At 41.5% G+C, this 18,760-nt stretch overlaps 1 protein-coding gene across 2 annotated transcripts in view; it reads left to right on the top strand.

The window, feature by feature from the left end:
- Window positions 1-18,380, top strand: part of FNDC1 (fibronectin type III domain containing 1) — a 145,910-nt gene extending 127,530 nt beyond the window's left edge. For both annotated transcript variants that reach the window (XM_053294409.1, XM_053294419.1), the window contains exons 16-20: window positions 1,647-1,726; window positions 6,554-6,583; window positions 11,454-11,615; window positions 14,771-14,893; window positions 17,417-18,380. In XM_053294409.1, coding sequence (XP_053150384.1) covers window positions 1,647-1,726; window positions 6,554-6,583; window positions 11,454-11,615; window positions 14,771-14,893; window positions 17,417-17,532 — 511 coding nt within the window. In that variant the 3' untranslated portion in view covers window positions 17,533-18,380. The remainder of the gene's footprint in view (window positions 1-1,646; window positions 1,727-6,553; window positions 6,584-11,453; window positions 11,616-14,770; window positions 14,894-17,416) is intronic.
- The last annotated feature ends 380 nt before the right edge of the window (window positions 18,381-18,760 follow it).

Genomic DNA, 18,760 nt, shown 5'->3' on the forward strand with positions numbered 1-18,760 from the left:
TATGCCATTCTGCAGAGCACACTCTGTGATCTGATAGCTACAGAAGCTTCAGCAGGGCTGGGCCTGCCTCTTGAACATTTGAAACCAATCACAGGGCAGCTGCTGATTTAATGAGACTCTCCAGTCTACTGGCAGTGAAAATCATGCTGGGAAGGCTTTTGCGGGAGTTTCTATGCTTCCAGCTCTCAGTTTCAGCAGTTAACTTATTGCCTGGCTTAACTCTATGTTTCCTCAGGTTGCTGGGATTCTGGTCATCTCTGGCTACTAAGGTCAAAGCTCTCTAACTCTCTACCCATCCCATGTGGTCATGTGAAAGACCTTAAAATGTTTTCATTCTGCTCCTAATAATTTGGAGGGATCTTCCCTTCTGTTGTTGATCTCTCCAAATGCTGCTGACACTAGGGATGTGTGGACCGGTCCGGCAGTCCAGAGGATCGGTTCAGGGGTTCAGGATCAAACTGAACCCCGCCCCCGGTTCTGTCCAGACCGGAACCGAACCTCCTGACACATTCACAATTTTTTAAAAAAAATTAAAATAAATGTAAGGTACCTTTAGCCCCTTCAGGGGGCTTTCTGTATGCCACAGGCGGGGGGTGTTTCCGCAAGGGTTCTCCCCACCGGCCTCTGAAGTCACTGCCACAGCCCGGGAAATTGATCATTTTTGGCCTGTTTGGGCCTCTGTAGTGTGCTGTGGTGGCCATAACCCAGGGCCTCACAGAGGTCATTTGCGCATGCACAGTGGCCATTTTGGAAAAAACAAATGGCCACCGGCACGCACTACAGAGGCCCGAATGGGCCAAAAATGATCAATTTCCCGGGCCATGGCGGTGACTTCAGAGGCTGGCAGGGGAAGGGGAACCTCACGGACACACACACCCATCCCCCCGCTGCGTACAGGAAGCCCCACAAAGGGGCTAAAGGTATCTTACATTTATTTAAATTTTTTTTAAATCACAAACATGTCTGGACCTGGACCGCACCAGGGAAGTGGTGTTCGATGGGACTGGACTTGGCCAGTCTGGTTTGAGTCTTGTCCAGACTCGAAGCAAACGGGGCCAGCCAGTTCCATGTACACCCCTCGCTGACACATGCTATTCCCTTCTGTCATAGACAGTAACACTTTTATTTTTGTCTTTTATTGAAAACATCACCTAATGTCCACAGTTTCAGGAACTAGAATCAGACTAGCTGCCACTGCCAAAAGAATATCTGTTATTTCCACTTGCTTGAGTCCATGTTTCCTGACAGGTTTTAATAGTGCCCTGATTATTCAAGATATCACACAGGCTTTGTAACATGGTATTTGGTCTTTGGGATGGATTGGACAATATGTCTAATCTAATCTATGTCTAATCTAATCTAATCTAATCTCCTGATCCAGCGAAACAGACTATGTAATTGGATGGAATTCAAACATTCCATTTTTGCATGTATGTGCAGGAACAGTTGGGGTAGAGAGTATACCAGTGGGGAGGAACTGTGTGCATTTGCTACTGTTATTTGAAATTTTCATTTAAAGCATTCAGAATGAAAAAAGCAACTGTTTTCTGTTTGAAAATGTCCCAACTTTTAAATCATAGTTTGATACCATGAATTTAGTACTATTGTAATGGATGCTTGTTTTCTCTCTCCTCTTCTTTGTTTAGGTACTATTTTAAAGTCCAAGCGACGAATCCTTATGGCTATGGACCTATAAGTTCATCTGTCTCCTATGTCACAGAATCTGGTAAAGTTGTTTAAAATTGTGTGTTAAACTTAGAAATTGATTCCTGCTAATAGAAGTCCAGTTTGAACCAAGGCTAAAATAACATTACTGAATTTTCTACTGTGAGAATTTCAGAAACATTACCAAAACTGTGCCCTTTTTCCATGCTATAAAATTGTTTTCACACTCTTTCTCACTTCTAAAAACTTTTGTTCTATAAGCCCCAAACTTTAGCTTATTCGGTTTGTCAGGAACCGTGGCCTAGACATCTTTCTTTGATTTTTTTTTTTTTTTTTTGGTAATGTCATTTAGATTTGTTTTCCCACCTTTTCCTGAAGCCACAGAACAGGTTGCCAAAGTTAAACATCTAAAAATACACTCCAAATACACAATGTACAGCATAATACAATTAAAACCCCTGGAATTCCGCTAATAATAAATCCGCCTAATTTTTAAAGTAAGGTATGAAAGGAGGGAGGCAAGACTGGAGTTTGAGAGAGGTGAATAGGTAAGGGATAAGTTAGTGTAAGTTCCAAAGTAAGGGAAAGAGAAGAGAGAATTGAAAGATCTTCTGAGGATTAGCAATAGCAATAGCACTTACATTTATATACCGCTCTATAGCTGGAAGCTCTCTAAGCGGTTTACAATGATTTAGCATATTGCCCCCCAACATTCTGGGTACTCATTTTACCGACCTCGGAAGGATGGAAGGCTGAGTCAACCTTGAGCCCCTGGTCAGGATTGAACTTGCAACCTTCTGGTTACAGGGCGGCAGTTTTACCACTGCGCCACCAGGGGCTCATTGGGGCTGTGGTTGAATTAATATAGACTTAAACCAAAACAAGACTTTGAAGGTAGAAACTGGCAAGATTGCATTTCAGGGTCAAACAGAGAGAACTGAGTCTAGCAGCTAGAGTTGTCAAATCCCTAGTTTTGGGCCTGACTGAAGACAGCCCCAAACCTATCAGGTATCAGCCCAGTATTTGGCCACCTTCCACTCCTACTGCCTCTCCCCTCTCCTCCTCCATTCAAAATGAAGTATTTACTGCTGGCTTGAGAAGTGGACAGATTTTTGTTTGATCAGTTAATAGTAGGCAACCAGCAGATCCTGCCTTGTGAAATCACCGGACCCTGCCAAATCAGTGTGAGGATTGCTCTAACTTTGCATCCCTACTGGCAGCAAAGTCTTGGGCGTGAACCTATACCAGTGGCTAGAATTTGTTTTAAAGAATCAAAGCCTAAGTCAACCTGTTTGGACCAACTCAGACATCTGGCTAGCCTCAGCAAGACCACATCTGAGAATATGTAGGGACATGGCTAGGTTCATAACCTGGACGTGCTCACATGGAAATAGCTTATGAGGTCATTCCCATAATAAAAAACTGTGTTGTAGCCAGGTTTGGGAGCTGTGTGTACTCTCAATTTTTTTATTGTGTGGAAGCAAGGTAGGAGGAAAACCTGGATAGAAGTGATTGTGTGAAAGACATCAAAAGCATGTGGCTATTTGCTGGTTATAGAAGTGCACATCTTTGGATAGCACAAATGCTTTAAAAACATGTTAGAAAGGGTAAATTGATGATTTTGGGAGGTGGTGACAGGAGTAGCAAGCAATTTTTGGTAGTTCCATCAAGGGGTGAAACATTGACCTAGCAAAACCTGGGGGACCTGTCAGGCTTTGCATCAGCCTCAGCCAAACAAGAGTGAGTAAATCGTTTAGCTCTTGCAGATTCTAATACAGGAAGCCAACACTTAACAAATGTTGCTAAAGAGCTTCTTAAGAAGGCCAACTGCCCTCAGGGCTTCCTAATGTGAATTTGATCCTCCTTACCCTGATAGTGGAAGAGAAGATTAAATTAAAACATGAAAAAGAGGAAGTTGAACGTGCTTTTGCTAGATTGGCGAGACACTTAAAAGTAGTGTTTTAATTGCGAGCAGCTGAGCAGTTGGAAACAATTGTGTCTGGAAGAAATATGGGAAACAATTTTCCATTTCATTTTAAAAATCATCCTCTGTTGAAGCTTGTTCCATTTATTTATTTATTTATTTATTTATTTATTTATTTATTTATTTATTTGAGTTATATACTGCCCTTCCAAAGTGGCTCAGGGCAGTTTACAACAAGGTAAAAACAATTAAAACCAGTCAACAGTTAAAATCAAAACTATAAAAACAGAATAAAACCAATTAAACAATTCAACAGCTAAAAAAACCCTAGAGAACCAGGGCAACCATTTAAAACAATTTAAAAACAATTTTTCAATCATCTAAAACCCTGGAAGGCCAGGCCAAACAGATAGGTTTTAAGGGCTCTCCTGAAGAGAGAGAATGCTGATACCGTTATTGGAGGTTAATAATTTTTAAAAGTTTTCTTATAATGTCTTTAGCAAGATATTCTTTTTTCCATTTTATTTTTGTTTGAATGGTTGGTCATCATTTATTTGGCCCAATTAAATAACCAAATACAGTGTGTTGATCCCTTAAATATGTTTGCTGGCTTCTGCTGCCATAGACTTGGGTCCTACAATAAATCCCCTCATCCCAGTCTGATCCTAGAGTTCCTGTTTTAGGAACACGTTTATCCATCAAAATTCAGTTAGTGAAAGTAAAAACTTCAGTAAGTAAATGATCCTATATAACAAATTTAGAGAGTTTAAAAAAGAAAGGAATGTGTTTCTTCAGTAGTAATTGCTGGAATCCCAACAACACACATACATGACATCTATCCCATACTACAGGTTTCTGAGTCCCTCAAAAAGCTCCTTCTGGGGCATCCCGAGGAACAGGGTGGAAAGCACCATTGAGGACTGCAGGGCAAGGGGGAATCTGCAGAACTGGGAGGAGGCACCTCATGGATGGTACCTCCCCCTGATTTCTGAGGTTTCTCCCCTCCTGTAGCCCCCTGCACAGCGCTCCATGATGTTCCTGATGCCCCTCAATTCTCAGGTGTGATGTGTCAGGGGATTCAGGGAACTACAGTGGGGAGCAGATGGTGGGGAAGATGCCTTGCAGTACTGGTGCCTGGTTTTGGGGGCCCTGGGGCAGGATTCTACATTGGACACCCCCCCATTGTTACATTTTCTTCAAGCTTAGCAGTAAATGGGAAAGGAGACTCAGCACCAAGTAGATGGTGGCTTCTTCCATCCTCCACATCCATGAATGGGGGGAATCTTAATTGATGATGACAAAGAAAAGCTACTGCCATGTTCCCTCCATTTATAGGGAAGGTGGGGAAAAGAGGAGTTGCAGGCTTGCAGCCACTGCCCAATCACTTGGCAGCAGCTTCTCCCACCATCCCCATCAGACAGGCTGATGTACCATTGCAGGGGCCTTCTGGAGAAAGCCTACTGTCTACAGAAGAAGGCAAGAGAAAGCAGTGGCAGCAAGAGTTCCTGAGTTGCACTGTTGCTGCCTTCTCCTGGCACCCCCATTTTCAAATGATGGTGTTCCACAGGCACTCCTCAAGTTACAAATATCTGACTTACAAACACCTGTATTTACAAACAAAGCTCCATAATACATTACATTAAGGAAGTCCCCAACTTACAAATACCAGCCTGCCCATACAAACAAGTTATCCCACTTGGGAACTATATGTGTTCCGAATTCTGAACATCTGATTTATAAATGAACTTTTGGAACACAATCCATTTGTAAGTTGGGGATTTCCTCTATTGTGCAGAGTGTCAGACTATTTCTTTTAATTGTTGCCCATTCAACTTGCTATCTAGCTTGCTATTTCACATAATTATTATAATGCTGGGTTATTGTTCATCATCATTCTCTATTTAAATTTCTGGTTGAATTCCTATTATACTTGGTTCTGGACTGTTGTCCATCATAATTCCCCATCCAAATTGGTTACTGGCTTGCTGTTTTCACATTGAACAAAGCTTCTGCTAAACAGATTGGCTAAACAGATTGGTAGGGATGTGCATGAAGCATTTGGGCACTTTTATTTTGAGGCGCCAAAATGCTTCAAGCTTCACCAGCCAAATTGTATTGGCAGGGATGAGTGGTCGCTTTAAGAGGAGGAAGGCAGGTCTTACCTGCCCCTCTGTTGCTCCTCAACTGCCCCAGCACGGCTCTGCCCATATTAAGCAACTGCGCTGTCTGTTCTGAAAATCCACACTGCGCAGCTACTTACTGCTTGGGAATAGGAAGTTCCCAGCAGCCCACGGGTGGCATTGGCATGTAAATTGTGCCTGTGCATGTGTCGGTGCCATTTACATGCCAGTGCCACCTGTGGGCTGCTGGGAACAGGGAACTTCCTATTCCAAAGCAGGAATCAGCTGTGTGGCGTGACTTTTCAGAACATATAGCACAGCTGCTTTATAGACAGCGCTGTGCTGTGGTGGCAGAGGGGCAACAGAAGGGCATGTAAGACCTGCTTTCCTCCAGTTAAAGCGACTGCTCTCTGCCCCCGACCCCCAATGTGCATGATACGCTTCGTGCACACCCTCACAGATTGGGGTGTCGTGCACTTTCACTATTTTGTACAATTTTCTTGAGTGCAGAATAAGTCGCCAGCTTTTGTCTTTCTCTCTCTTTTTGACAGATCCATAATAACATATTCAGAAATCTATTGCTATACTTATCAAAACTCTTCATATGCGAATATAACTTCCAGAAATTAAAATAACAGTTATTTGTTGTAGCCGTAATATAATTTTAAGGAATTCCAAAAATAAAGAAAAACTGAGTATATTTTGTTTTGAAATATAAATGGGAATCAATCAAAAAATTCTATCCACCAACTTTTTGATGGGCAGCATCTAGTACATGTTAGCTTTAATGGACATACATCTTCAGAGTAAATCACCCAAGTGCTTTTTTGTTGTCTCCTTGCAGATAATCCTCTACTTATTGTCAGACCACCAGGTAAGTCTCACTGCTGTTTCCAAAGAGTATCTTTTGCTGACACTGTAACATGTAACCCATAGGGGAAAGTGAAAGCAGGGTATGGGATCCTCCTTAGTGCCTTGTACCATTATACACTTTCCTTACATCTTCTGGATCTGACCAGTGCTAGTGACAGAATACTGAGATTATTGTTTTCATATATTGTAAATTTTTATTGACATAAAAACAACTAAGCTTTGGTATATACCTGGTTTTACTATGTTATGAAATTTAAGTTTCATCTATGTGGAACCTCAGTCAGACCAACCATTAATGAACACAACTACTACTGCTACAAATATTTATATACTACTTTTCAACAAAAGTGCTCAAAGTGGTTTGCTCAGAAGATCAATAAGAAATAAATAAGAAGGTTCCCTGTCCCAAAATGGCTTACAATCTAAAAGGAAATATAAAGTAGCCAGCAACAGCCACTGGAGGCATGCTGTGCTAGGGTTGAATAGGGACAGTTGCTCTCCTCCTGCTAAATATAAGAGAACCACCAAGTATTGTGGCTGATGCAAGATTTTCCCTTGAGATTGTTCAAAAACAGTCGTACACAGAGGAACAAAGAACAGGACTTGGGAATATTGAAAGCATTGTCAACTGAAATGTACTGTATTGCAGTTTTTTGGTAGTTCATTGTACTTGATTCATTTATTCATCCCATTTCATCTTAGCAAACATTAAAATTATGCAAAAATGTTTTTATAAGGCTGTTCTAGAAAATACTGAGCCTCTTCTCACGATTACGGAGAAGGGCTAGAGGGCAATCTGCAGGGAAGGTGGGTTAAACTTACCTTTCCCGCAGATGGGGGGTGGGGCGGGCTGTGTTAATCCTGGCCCCCAGAACTACCAGGATGCACTGTGTGAATGCATGGTGCATCATGAGGTTCCCCCCTCCCCTCCCCTCCCCAGGCTCCCAGCAGTGTGGCAGCCGTGGCTGCCACTTGATCCAAAAAACAAGGTTAAGGGAGCACTCGGCTCCCTTAAGGGAGCAAGGTTAAGGGAGCACTCATTTTATAGGGTGGCTATTTAGGCAAGTTTGCTTCCATTTAGGCACCAGGATCAGCCTGATCCCAGGAGTTCACACACACGTGCAAAACTGGGCTGGGTTCCCTTAGCCCAGTTTTGCACGCGTGTGTGAATAGCCTCACTGTGTGAGCCTTTCTGCATGACTAGTTTTCAGCATGTTCAGTTCTTGGTTGGGGTCCCAATTATGCTTATGGATTGTATGCACAATATCTGCTTGACATTGCTCTTCTCTTACTAGAATATCACATTTTCACACACTACGTTTGAAAATGGGGAGTCAGTCTAGCCCACTATTCTCCTCTCTTCCACTTCCTTTGGGGATTCAGGGGCAACTTCCTGCCCTTTCTACTTCTCCAGTCTCAGTCACCCCAACCAGCAGCACTTTACCCTCACTTAAGTAAGCCAAATATTTTTCAGAAGCTGGCCTGGATTAAGGAATGGATTCATTAGAAACACCACAGTGCTTAGTTTGTGAAGAAACCCAAAAGGCCTAGCTCGTGCCTTGCTTACAATGAAAGTGCGCCTAAAACTTGCTCCAGAATATTTTAAGAATGTTCCCCTATTCTATTCTATTCTATTCTATTCTATTCTATTCTATTCTATTCTATTCTATTCTATTATGGCTTAAAATATGAATGGACTGATAATTTTACCACAGTGCTTCATATTTAATATTAAAAACTTGGCAAGTGCCAAATAATCCTCTCAAGCAAGCTAGAATATATAATGCAATCCATACAGCATGCTTCACAGCAGCAACTGTTGTGAACTTTGGTCGGTTTCAGCAAGATTTGTTCACAGGGACCACTATGCTGATGAACAGCAAGGGAATGTTGAGTGTGCTGATTCAAATTCATTGTGTAGTTTTCTTTCCATGAGCACTTCATTGTTTTATGTGCACAGAGAATATTCTGGCTGAAATGCTGGAAATAATGGCACATGTGAGAAACTTTATGCACAAAAGAAATCCCATTAAGCTCAAGTCATTTGTACTGAAGCCCATTTCAGGAGTGTTCAATGGGACTATTCCTGCGTGTTATTCGTGAATTTATGTGTTTACAATGTTGTGGCTTGCTTCTTTTTGAGAAAAAAGTATCTATTAAAGAAAAGACAAAAAGCTTTGTCTCCCCCTGCCCCCTTTAAAAATGTGGTTCCCATGCAGTGGAACAGTTGCCAATAGCATAAGAGAGACAGGGCGCATAAGGGAATTTCTTGAAAGAAATGAAGCAACAACTTTCACACCATAAGCTTCCAGCAGCTTTCTTGTCTCAAGTGTGGCTAGAGTTACACAGAACAAGGTAGATTTTTCTGTTTGATCTATTTACAAGTTGTAGACAAGAATGTTATTTTATGTGTCCTGCCTGCTCTTGCATTTTTATTTTAACAGCCTGATCCACACATAGTCTTGTAAGCTGAAATGCATAGGTTTAAAAGTCTATCATGCCGATTGCCTGATCAAGCGATTTGCTGCAGGCACAGGGGCCCTGATGCAGACATGGGGCTCTCCCACCCACATTGGCTTCCCAATTTCAGCCAAGGGCATGATCGTTTGTCTTCCTAGATGGTTGTCTTTGTTGAAATGATTTGAGCAACCAGTTGGCACTGGAGCTTACACATGGGACTTTGAATCAGGATAGTTGCTTTCCAAAGTGAATATTAACTGATTCTCACCACCCTTCTAATGCCAGGTTGTGGGATACGAGATTCATGGTGAGCATTGATTCCACGCTGACGTAGTCTTCTGATTTAATGGTGTCCAGATTTACCATGTCACCTTTCCAAAAGTGGCACAGAGAAGGAATCAGAGGGCTGTTTCAGCACTTTGTAGCCTGTTTCTTTTCATAATCAATGCCATATGAGTTGTCCTGTAATACTTCCATTTACATAGATTGTGGATTTGACTGTTAATAAGTAGCACTATTTAATTATTGCACCAGCATAATTTAAAATAGCTAAAGCAAATGAGTGGCTAAATCCCATTGTTTGGGAAAGACATGCTTGGCTCTCTTGCTTATAAGGAAACTGTTTTGTTTTAATGTTAGCTTCAGTGGTAAAAACCACAATTTAAGTTCAGAACAAAACTCAAAAGCACTTATATTTCCCAACTCATTCTAAAATGTCCTGTTAATAGATTGTAATGCACACAAAATCAATAATAAGCCTTTACATGGTCTATTGGCCTTTGCTCTCTTTTTAGATAATATAAAACCACAAGAGTAAAGTTGTTTAAATATTTGTTTTGACAAAAAATTTAAAAAGTATTAATGGTTTGAAGTCCTGGCGGGGGGGGGGAGTATAATTGTTTCATTGAACAACTTTTATTTCACATCTCTCCTGCACTCCAAAAAGATTAGGCTCTATTAAGATTGTAAGGTATGATATATTCTAACAAGTCAAGAGCATTCAGAGGTGATGCTGGATGAACATAATTCCATTATGTACTGTAGGCTACAGGAACAAATATATCTTTACCTAATTAAATATGCTATAAGAAAAGTGGCTGAATACAGACTCTGCACTAGCCAGTGAAGGCTAGCTCTAACTATGGCCCAGTCTAAGTAAATGATTTATAGAGGTGATTCACACGAACATCCTGCTGGTAAGGCATGGGGGGAAAGTTGCACTTAACGAACCTTCCCCCCCAGATGACCAAACGTCCCTGTCTCAGCTTCCACATGGACAGCCCTGCTCCTTGGAGCTCCGTGAAGCAAGGAGTAGGGTGGAGGGATCTGGGGCCGGAACTTGTTGTTCCAGCCTCCAGGCATCCCTCAATGCAACACACGGCATGCACATTGCACTGGGGATTCCCCCATCAGACAGGCACTCTATTCACCCATCTCTATGACTCCTCGGGCTGCATGCAGCCCAAGGAATCACATGATTCCCGGTAGCCAAGGTAAGAGTGCGAGAGCACCCTTAACCTCAGCTAAAAGCCAAGTTTGTTCAGCAGGTGGGGGACTGGGGAGTGGAATGATCCACGAGGATCCTGCTTCTTCTCACAACCAGCCTAACCCTGCTTGAGGCAGCCCAGGCAGGGTTAAGCTGGTTGTGAGAACAGCCTTATAATGTGGCAAAAATGTTCCTGGAGTGTACTTCAGGCTGCAGGTTGATGACTGCATGTCTGAAAGCTCCCCTACCTTCAAAAATAACTCTATCCCTGCACATCTGACCAGGCATGTAGCATACTCCCTGACTTCTTGGGACTTGTTAGATGTGAGGAAGTCCCGATCCTTGGTTTTTGTGGGCCTTAGTTGCAACATGTTTTGGCTGGGTTTTGCCTCCTGAATTTACTCTAATCGAATGTAAATTTTGTTGTGTGGGCTTTTTCCTTTTCACTTTCCCATCTTCAGGACTTGGCTGAGAGGCGCTTTGTTTTCCAGCCAAAGAAGAAGTCTTCTCACTGGACATTCTTTCATCTAGTATAGAAGTTCCTAATTTCCTTAGCCCTCTTTTAGATTATGCCTTGATGCTATTATTTTACTCCATTCAGCCTACTCCATTTACATTCCATTCCAACCACCCTGAAGGGTCTTGGTGGAGTATAATAGATTTGTGACTGGTTGTGATCCCAAACTCATTTAATTGTAACAAGCTCCATTAAAATCCATAGGCTTCCAAGTGAATGTACTCAGGGGATCCGAATATTGGATAAGACTTTCCATGCATTCTTACAATAATTGAATGCATGAATTAATTTATTTTGCTTCCATTTATCTTACACTAGTTAAGCTAAGGGTTTTATCTTTGCTTAGCTTTAAATAAACAAACTTGATGGCTGAACCTCTGGGTGTGTTCTTTTAACTCTGCTTTTTAGGTGGTGAACCCATCTGGATCCCATTCACCTTTAAATATGACCCTACATACTCTGAATGCAGTGGAAAGCAATATGTGAAACGGACATGGTACAGGAAATTTGTCGGTGTTGTTCTTTGTAATTCATTGAGATACAAGATTTACCTCAGTGATGACTTAAGAGGTAGGTCTCTGGATCATTTTACATGCTGTGATTTGATACAGAAAGCTCTTATGAGCAGTCCACTAGCAGATGAATTGCTTTGCACAAGCATGCTTAAATCCAGGCAGTCAGTGAATTAGCCTTATTCCCATTCTCTCCAGCCCCATCCAAGGTGTGCATGTTAGACAAACTCCTGTCACTTGAAAGCTAAATGTCTATTGTGCTATAAACTAAAGGAAGTTTGCGGGGTGGAAACATACCATGAGTTTTAAAAGGTGATCATTCCACAGAATAATTGACACAAGGGCAGCATTTTGTATGTGATAGAGCGAAACATTTATTAGCCCCAGGGGTAAATATCCCCCTTTATGCACCTTCTTGTGTATTACAGGGGATGATTGATTCTTAAGTGTTAAACACTCATATTCTCATACAGTTTTTTTGGGGGGGGGGCAGGATTTGAGTGACAATGGCATAGTCTTCTGTTCAGTCTTCTGTGATTATTGATGAAATTGACTGCAAGCCCAGGGTCTCTGTGGGGAGGAAAGATCCAAGGTCAAGTCTTTGCCAAGTGAGTTCTGGCCAGTATGTGTGTGGAAGAGTGTGGCTGACCATTGTGGGAGGGGTTAGTGGGTGGATCCTTCATAGTAACATCTTCCTGATGACTTCCCACAGGGAAATTTTATAAAGAGAAGCATTCAGTTATGAGGCTAATACCTGGAGTTGGAATTGGTACAGCTTACATTCAAATGTATCATCTCACTGAACTACTCGGCCACCATGATTGTGTAATCATGTGTGTCATCTCTATGTAGTCTTATCATCTAATGAAGTTCATAAGAAAGAAATCCAGTAATGTATTTGAAAATTATGGAACTAGAGTAAATTGAGAGTAAAAAGCATTCCTTAGGGCCAAGAAACACAGTATATTAAAACAAATAGTTTGGCCCTGTGCATTCATTTTTCTCATTATAACTAGCAGCCATCAGGATCAAGATGGCAGTGAAGTGGGAGGAAGTACACTTTATTTTAACCCTCTACCTCCAATACTGTGTTCCTGATGCAAATCACCCCTCCCTCCAAAGCTGCTATTTACCAAAGGCGGCTTCCCTTCCTGGAGCAAATAGCAACTTGGGGAGGGGCAGTTTTCCTGATTAGAAAATACAATTGTTTTCATTAGCTGACATCTAGACTACCAAAGCTCTGGTCCTATGGGAGAAGCATCAGTGCTTCTGAAGAGTTCGACTTAACTCAGCTCCACTCCTCATACGGTAGGGTGGGGAGATGTCAACAATCTCCCATCCCCAAGGAGTGCTTTGTGCCACTCAAGCATATGTCCCTGAGGGCTTCACAACCCTTAGGGACACTTTTTGGATGTCACAGAGCACTTCCAGGGGAAGGGGTGGTTGTTGATATTCCCACCCCACTCTGCAAGAATGGTGGAACTTAGATAGTTGAACCCTGGTGTATCTCCCATTATACTGGTGCTTCATTAGTGTGGATGTCAGCCATTGCAAATAGTCACTGCAGGATGGGAGTAATCAGGATCAGGAAAATCAATCAAGTTTTCCTGATCACTCCCACGCTGCAACTCCTATTTGCAATGAAAAAGAAAAGTGCACATGGTCAAACTGCCAGTTTAAAGTCATGTGTAGTTGGTCTTCAGAGAACTGCAAATCAAAATAACTACTTTTGCCATTAGGAAGGAAACATGTGCATCACCAGAGCGCAGACCTGTTTTCTAAGCCCACTACAACTATTTTTCCTTTGTGTGAATTGACCCAGACATGTATGTTGTTGTCTACTGATCTATAAAGGATAAGAGAGTGCTGCCTTGTCCCAATAATGCATATTCTTAATTACACGTGGACTCATTTCATAGACTGCAGCAAGCAAGTGGGCTTGCTCTAAGCTACTTGCAAGTGGGTCTGCTCTAATTAGCTTGTAGCTACTCTTAGCACAGTGGCAGAATGAGCTAGTCTAGAAGACACGAGAACTTCAGCAGCAATTCTCAGCCAACAGCAGACATACAAAGCTGTTTTATTGAGTTCAGGAATGTTGGCCAGGACCTCTGGCTTTCTTTCATACTGTGCCAGTGGATTCTTTTACCATAACACTCTTATTATCTTAGAAATATATAAAAATAATAAATAAGATCATTTTTGAAGTCTGCACCCATCATTTCCAGATTAATATTAAATATTACTTTTGTCTGAGCCTTTTCTTGCCCTCTTTTTAAACAGGAATATCTGCTGTGATCTGTTCTTGAGGCCAATTATATCAGGGCAATTAAACATTTAAATGCCCAGAGGAAGACATAGAGACCCTTGAATATGAATTCAGAGCTTTCCCACATCTTTAATTTTTGAATATAAATAGAATTGTTATGCATGGGTATTTAAGAGAATGTCCGCTTCCGTCATGAGCCCCACCACGCATTGAGATCATCATCAGGAGAGGTCTGTCTGCACTTGCCACTGGCTCATTTGATGGGGCCTTCTCCGCTGCTGCCCCAAAGCTTTGGAACATGCTGCCTGTTGAAATAAGAGCCTCCCCATCTCTAACAACTTTTTAAAAGTCTTTAAAGACGTATCGGTTCACCCAGGCTTTTAATTAAATATTGTTTTAATAGTTTTAACATTGTTTTAAAATATTGTTTTAAATTTTTAAATTGTTGTAATGTATTAACCTTTTCTGTTGTCATTTATTTTGCTTTGTTATAAACCACCCAGAGACTTAAGTTTTGGGCAGTATAAATTAGTTGACTGCTAATTTAGAAGCCTGTGACTGCGCGCCTTAAACAATATAATTTTTTTAATTTGTGTGTGTGGATGATCAGAATTTGGTAAAACAAGACTGCAAAAGCCCACAGATGGTTGGCACTAGCAGTGCTGAGAAGAGAATTTTGCAGAGAAGAGAGCGTTAGAATCTGTCTTTACCGTTACACAGGCGATTGGCACAGGTGATCTTTATAGCAGTTAATTTGGTGCAGGATTGCCACATATACAAACCCTGGTAGTAGATATAGGATTTCCCCAAATACAGCACCCTTTTGCCAGTAAGAGACCTCGTGAAGTTATGGTAGCTATGGGCAGAATCCTCTTTCTGCACATGAAACAACACTCTTGCAGTACTGAAGCAGTTGTAACTTCTAACCACATACACCACTTTTTCAGATACATTTTACAGCATTGGGGATAGCTGGGGAAGAGGTGAAGATCATTGCCAGTTTGTGGATTCACACTTGGATGGAAGAACAGGACCACAGTCATATGTAGAAGCCCTGCCTACCATTCGAGGTAAAAGAAAAATAAAATTCAGTGTATTGAGTACAGAAAATTTATACTGCACAGCAATTCTGGGTTGGACTATAACTGGTTTTTGTCCAGGTTTACAAATTTTATTATTTCCAAGCAAATTGTGCCTTGTGGTCCCTAGTAAAGAAAGCCTGTGAAGTGCATTGAATTTATGTTGTGCTCTAAATTGTGAACTTGCCTTTGGTTATTTTGTTTTATTATTTTCAGGCTGTAAGTGGTGGTGTTTTTATAAACCTTGGGTTTTTGGTGTCAGAAGATGAAATATGCCGCCACAGAGCTCATAGGATCATAATGTGCAAGAGTAGTTAATCCAGATGTACATGGCTAGTCATAAGAAGCAGAAATATTAAACACAAAGAAATTATGGAATTGGCACAGTACTCAGCATTTCAGATAGTACACCACATATGTGGAAAGAATGCTGGGAATCTGCTAATGCTTTAAGCAGTCAGATTCTTTCTACAGATTGGGAAAGAGGTGTCAAATGTTGATTTTTATTTTTTATTTTTAAATGTTGCTTTTAGCCCTGTACCTATTAATTTCTTATCTTAATTTGCCCCCTGTTTGGATTGCTAGTACTGCTATTTCACCCTCCCTGCCCTTCCATGCTACCACCTCTTTAATTAAGGACATTTCTAGCTACTCAGGATTTTGGAACAATAAATCTTGAATTATTAAGTTGTTTTGAATCATCCAGACATCTTGCCTCATAGAAGTACATCTGTTGCAGGTTCTGGGAAACTGCATTTTCCCAGAACATAGATCACATCTTTTTGTCCTAGGGAAAAAGTGGTTATTTCCCCAGCCAAGCACACTATAGCTGTGTGGAATGCAGTGGTGCCATAGGCATCTCATGGATCGTGATAGTTGACATCACTGCCATGACAAGCAACATAACTTCTTAATGCCTGTGCCATGTTCTGAACTATTTTTTTTGGGGGGGGGGACTTCTAAAAGTTTCATTATGTCCCCAACGGTGTACATTCCCTCACTATGCCACTGCAGCACTGGAGCATTCAGCCACCACTAGTGTTTGGCTTTTTTTAAGCACCCAAGGCTTAAAATGACTTAGTTCCTTCTCTTTATATGGCATTATCATTTTGTGAATATGGGTGAAACTGATGAAAATAATACTTTTTCAGGAAAGGATTGTTCAAATGAACCTGCGCTGAAACTTGACAAAGCAAATGGGAAGAGTTTCAGGATAAGATATTTGGTTGTACATCATCTTTCTTTGGCTCAGAGCTAGGGATGTGCATGAACCTAGGTTTGTGCACCAGTTAAAAAATGAACCGTTTCATGGTTTGGCGAATTGGTTCGTTCCAGTTCAGCCCAACACGAACCAGTGTGGTGGTTCAAGAGTGGCACCAGGTGGTGGGCAGCGAGCGGCACCTTTAAAAGTGAGTACAGCAGGTCCTTACCTGCATGACCGTTCCATGCAGCTTCCTGATGCTGCGGCACTCCCCGCAACAGTCCTCACATGGCAGTGGCACACACATGGCTTCCGGGCATGCACGGAGACCATGTGTGTGCCAGTCCTGCTCTGCCACGCACGGGCTGTTGAGGGGAGCAGCAGGAAGCTGCATGGAGCAATGGTCATGCAGGTAAGGACCTGCTGTACTCACTTTTAAAGGTGTCACTTGTTGCCCACCTGGTGCCACTCTTGAACCACGAACCAGTTCATTTTTGAACCACTGCACAGACTGAGGTTCATGCATATCCCTACTTTGAGCTAAGTTGCAGTGGGAAATCCAGATGGCTAGCCCAGCAAGAGTGCCAAGCTCTGCATATAGCTCTCAGCACTGTCATCTTGGATCTTCCCATGTGACACTGTTCCTGCATTCTGCCACTTCTTGCCATGGCACTGGGAGATGCTGGCAATCTAAAATATGTGGTAATGTGTGCGAGAGGCTCCCAGTAAAAGTCCTAATGTTCATGTCTGGCTCTGAAGGTAACTGATATGTCTACAAGAGTGGACAAGTCAGGTCAAGCTGGCAATCCACTATATAATGATTCCGTCAAATTTGCTACTGGCTCAGGAGAGGAACTGGCTGTCTTGACTTTAGAGTAGTGGTAGAAAGAATTGAGCATCAATCATTTTGCATGGAAATGGATAAGTTCACAGACTAGATGGACTGGAGGTGAGAGACCATCCAGAGGAAAGCTGGAGATAAGTGTAAGCAATAGGGTTGATAAGAGAATGTATTAAGTCAGGGTACAGTACAGGAAAGGCATACTACCCAAAGAAGAAGCTGTCCCTTTATGTCAGTCATCTTTTGTACCTCACAAAGTGAAAGGAAATGTTTACAAGGTGCTTCTTATAGCACTGACATAGGAGGGTTCAAGTTGCATACTGTGCACAACCATACAGTCCCTATCCAGTGAGGCAGCATGCCCGGACAACAGGGCCTTGCTCCTTTTCAAATAGCTCCATCTTCTCTACTATAACAAAAGCTTTCCTTTGCTGCTATTAAGCTATTAACTTTCACATCTTGGCTCCTACAGGTTATTATCGCCAGTATCGACAAGAGCCCGTCTCATTTGGACGCATTGGATATATGACACCATATTATTATGTGGGCTGGTATGAGTGTGGTGTACCCATTCCAGGAAAATGGTAACTCTGCTGTGGTCTTCGTGTCATTCTTAAGCACAGCGCACCCACCTGTGCCTTTCAAATGACTGTCATCAGAGGACTCTGAGCAGTTGGTTTGGAAGAAGATACAAGAAAAATACATGGAAAGGAGGCAATGAAGACCTAATAGACATTGATGAAACTGTATAGGCTTTTGTCAACCTAAGTCTATGGTCCTGCTTGATTACTCTGCTTCGGAGCACAGACAGGAGTCAGATTTGGTGCCTGGCTTTCCTTCTCCTTGCCTTTAAAAGGCATGGAGTTGTGGCTGTAGTGGGTGCTACCTGTGCTCAATGAAACCTAATATATTTGACTAGCCACGAAAAATTGGAATTGTGATATATCTTGCAAGGAATGACTTAAGCATGCTGTGCTTGCATTATGGAATGCTAACCACTTTCCACTGCTATTAATGGAATTCTCTGTTACCTCCCACTGGCAGAGTCTTATGCTTCAGAATGTTACTATGCAGTCATGCTGTGTTTGCACCCATGAAAACCAATCAAGGTTACTCAAGACTTATCCTGTGAGTTTGCACATTGTTGGATGAAACACCAGGTCATAATGTAAATTCAGGTTTCAAACCACCACCAGTACTGTATGCTTGCAGAAGTACTACTTACAACTGAAATTTTCTTGTTGACTTTGATAAATAAGTCTATGGGATGATGTTTTATGTAAAAGGTGCTATTAATTAACAAATCTAAAAATTTTATTCTGTGAAAAATATACTATGCACAATACATTAACCATGTAAAGAACCAGGCTTCTCTTCTTGTGAGTATTGTTGAACTGTAAGATGTTGATGTTTGTATAAAATAGAAGAATCCCGCATCAGGCTTCCTAGCAAGTTATGTTTCAATGAGGGTGAATTATTTGGTGCATATATTAATGTGACTAATATTCCAACATAAGCATCAGCCCAACAGCGTAACAATGTAGAAATTAAACTTCTGTTTGATGCTCTTTGAAGCCTTACAGATATAATCACAAGCCAATTAAATTGTAATACAGAGATAACTTAGTCTCAAATGTGACTGGTTACAATCCTATAAACATTTTCTTGAGAAAAGGTTGCATTTGTTGCAGAGAAATTACAGGAAGCAACTTTAACTGAGAAACAAGAGTTTACTATTCATTAATAATTAAACAGAGGCTAAGAAAACAATAAACTAACAGTCTCTTATGCAGGGAAAGGGAGAACCTCTCAGTTT

This window comes from Hemicordylus capensis, chromosome 1, assembly GCF_027244095.1.
Source record: "Hemicordylus capensis ecotype Gifberg chromosome 1, rHemCap1.1.pri, whole genome shotgun sequence".
NCBI lineage: Eukaryota > Metazoa > Chordata > Lepidosauria > Squamata > Cordylidae > Hemicordylus > Hemicordylus capensis.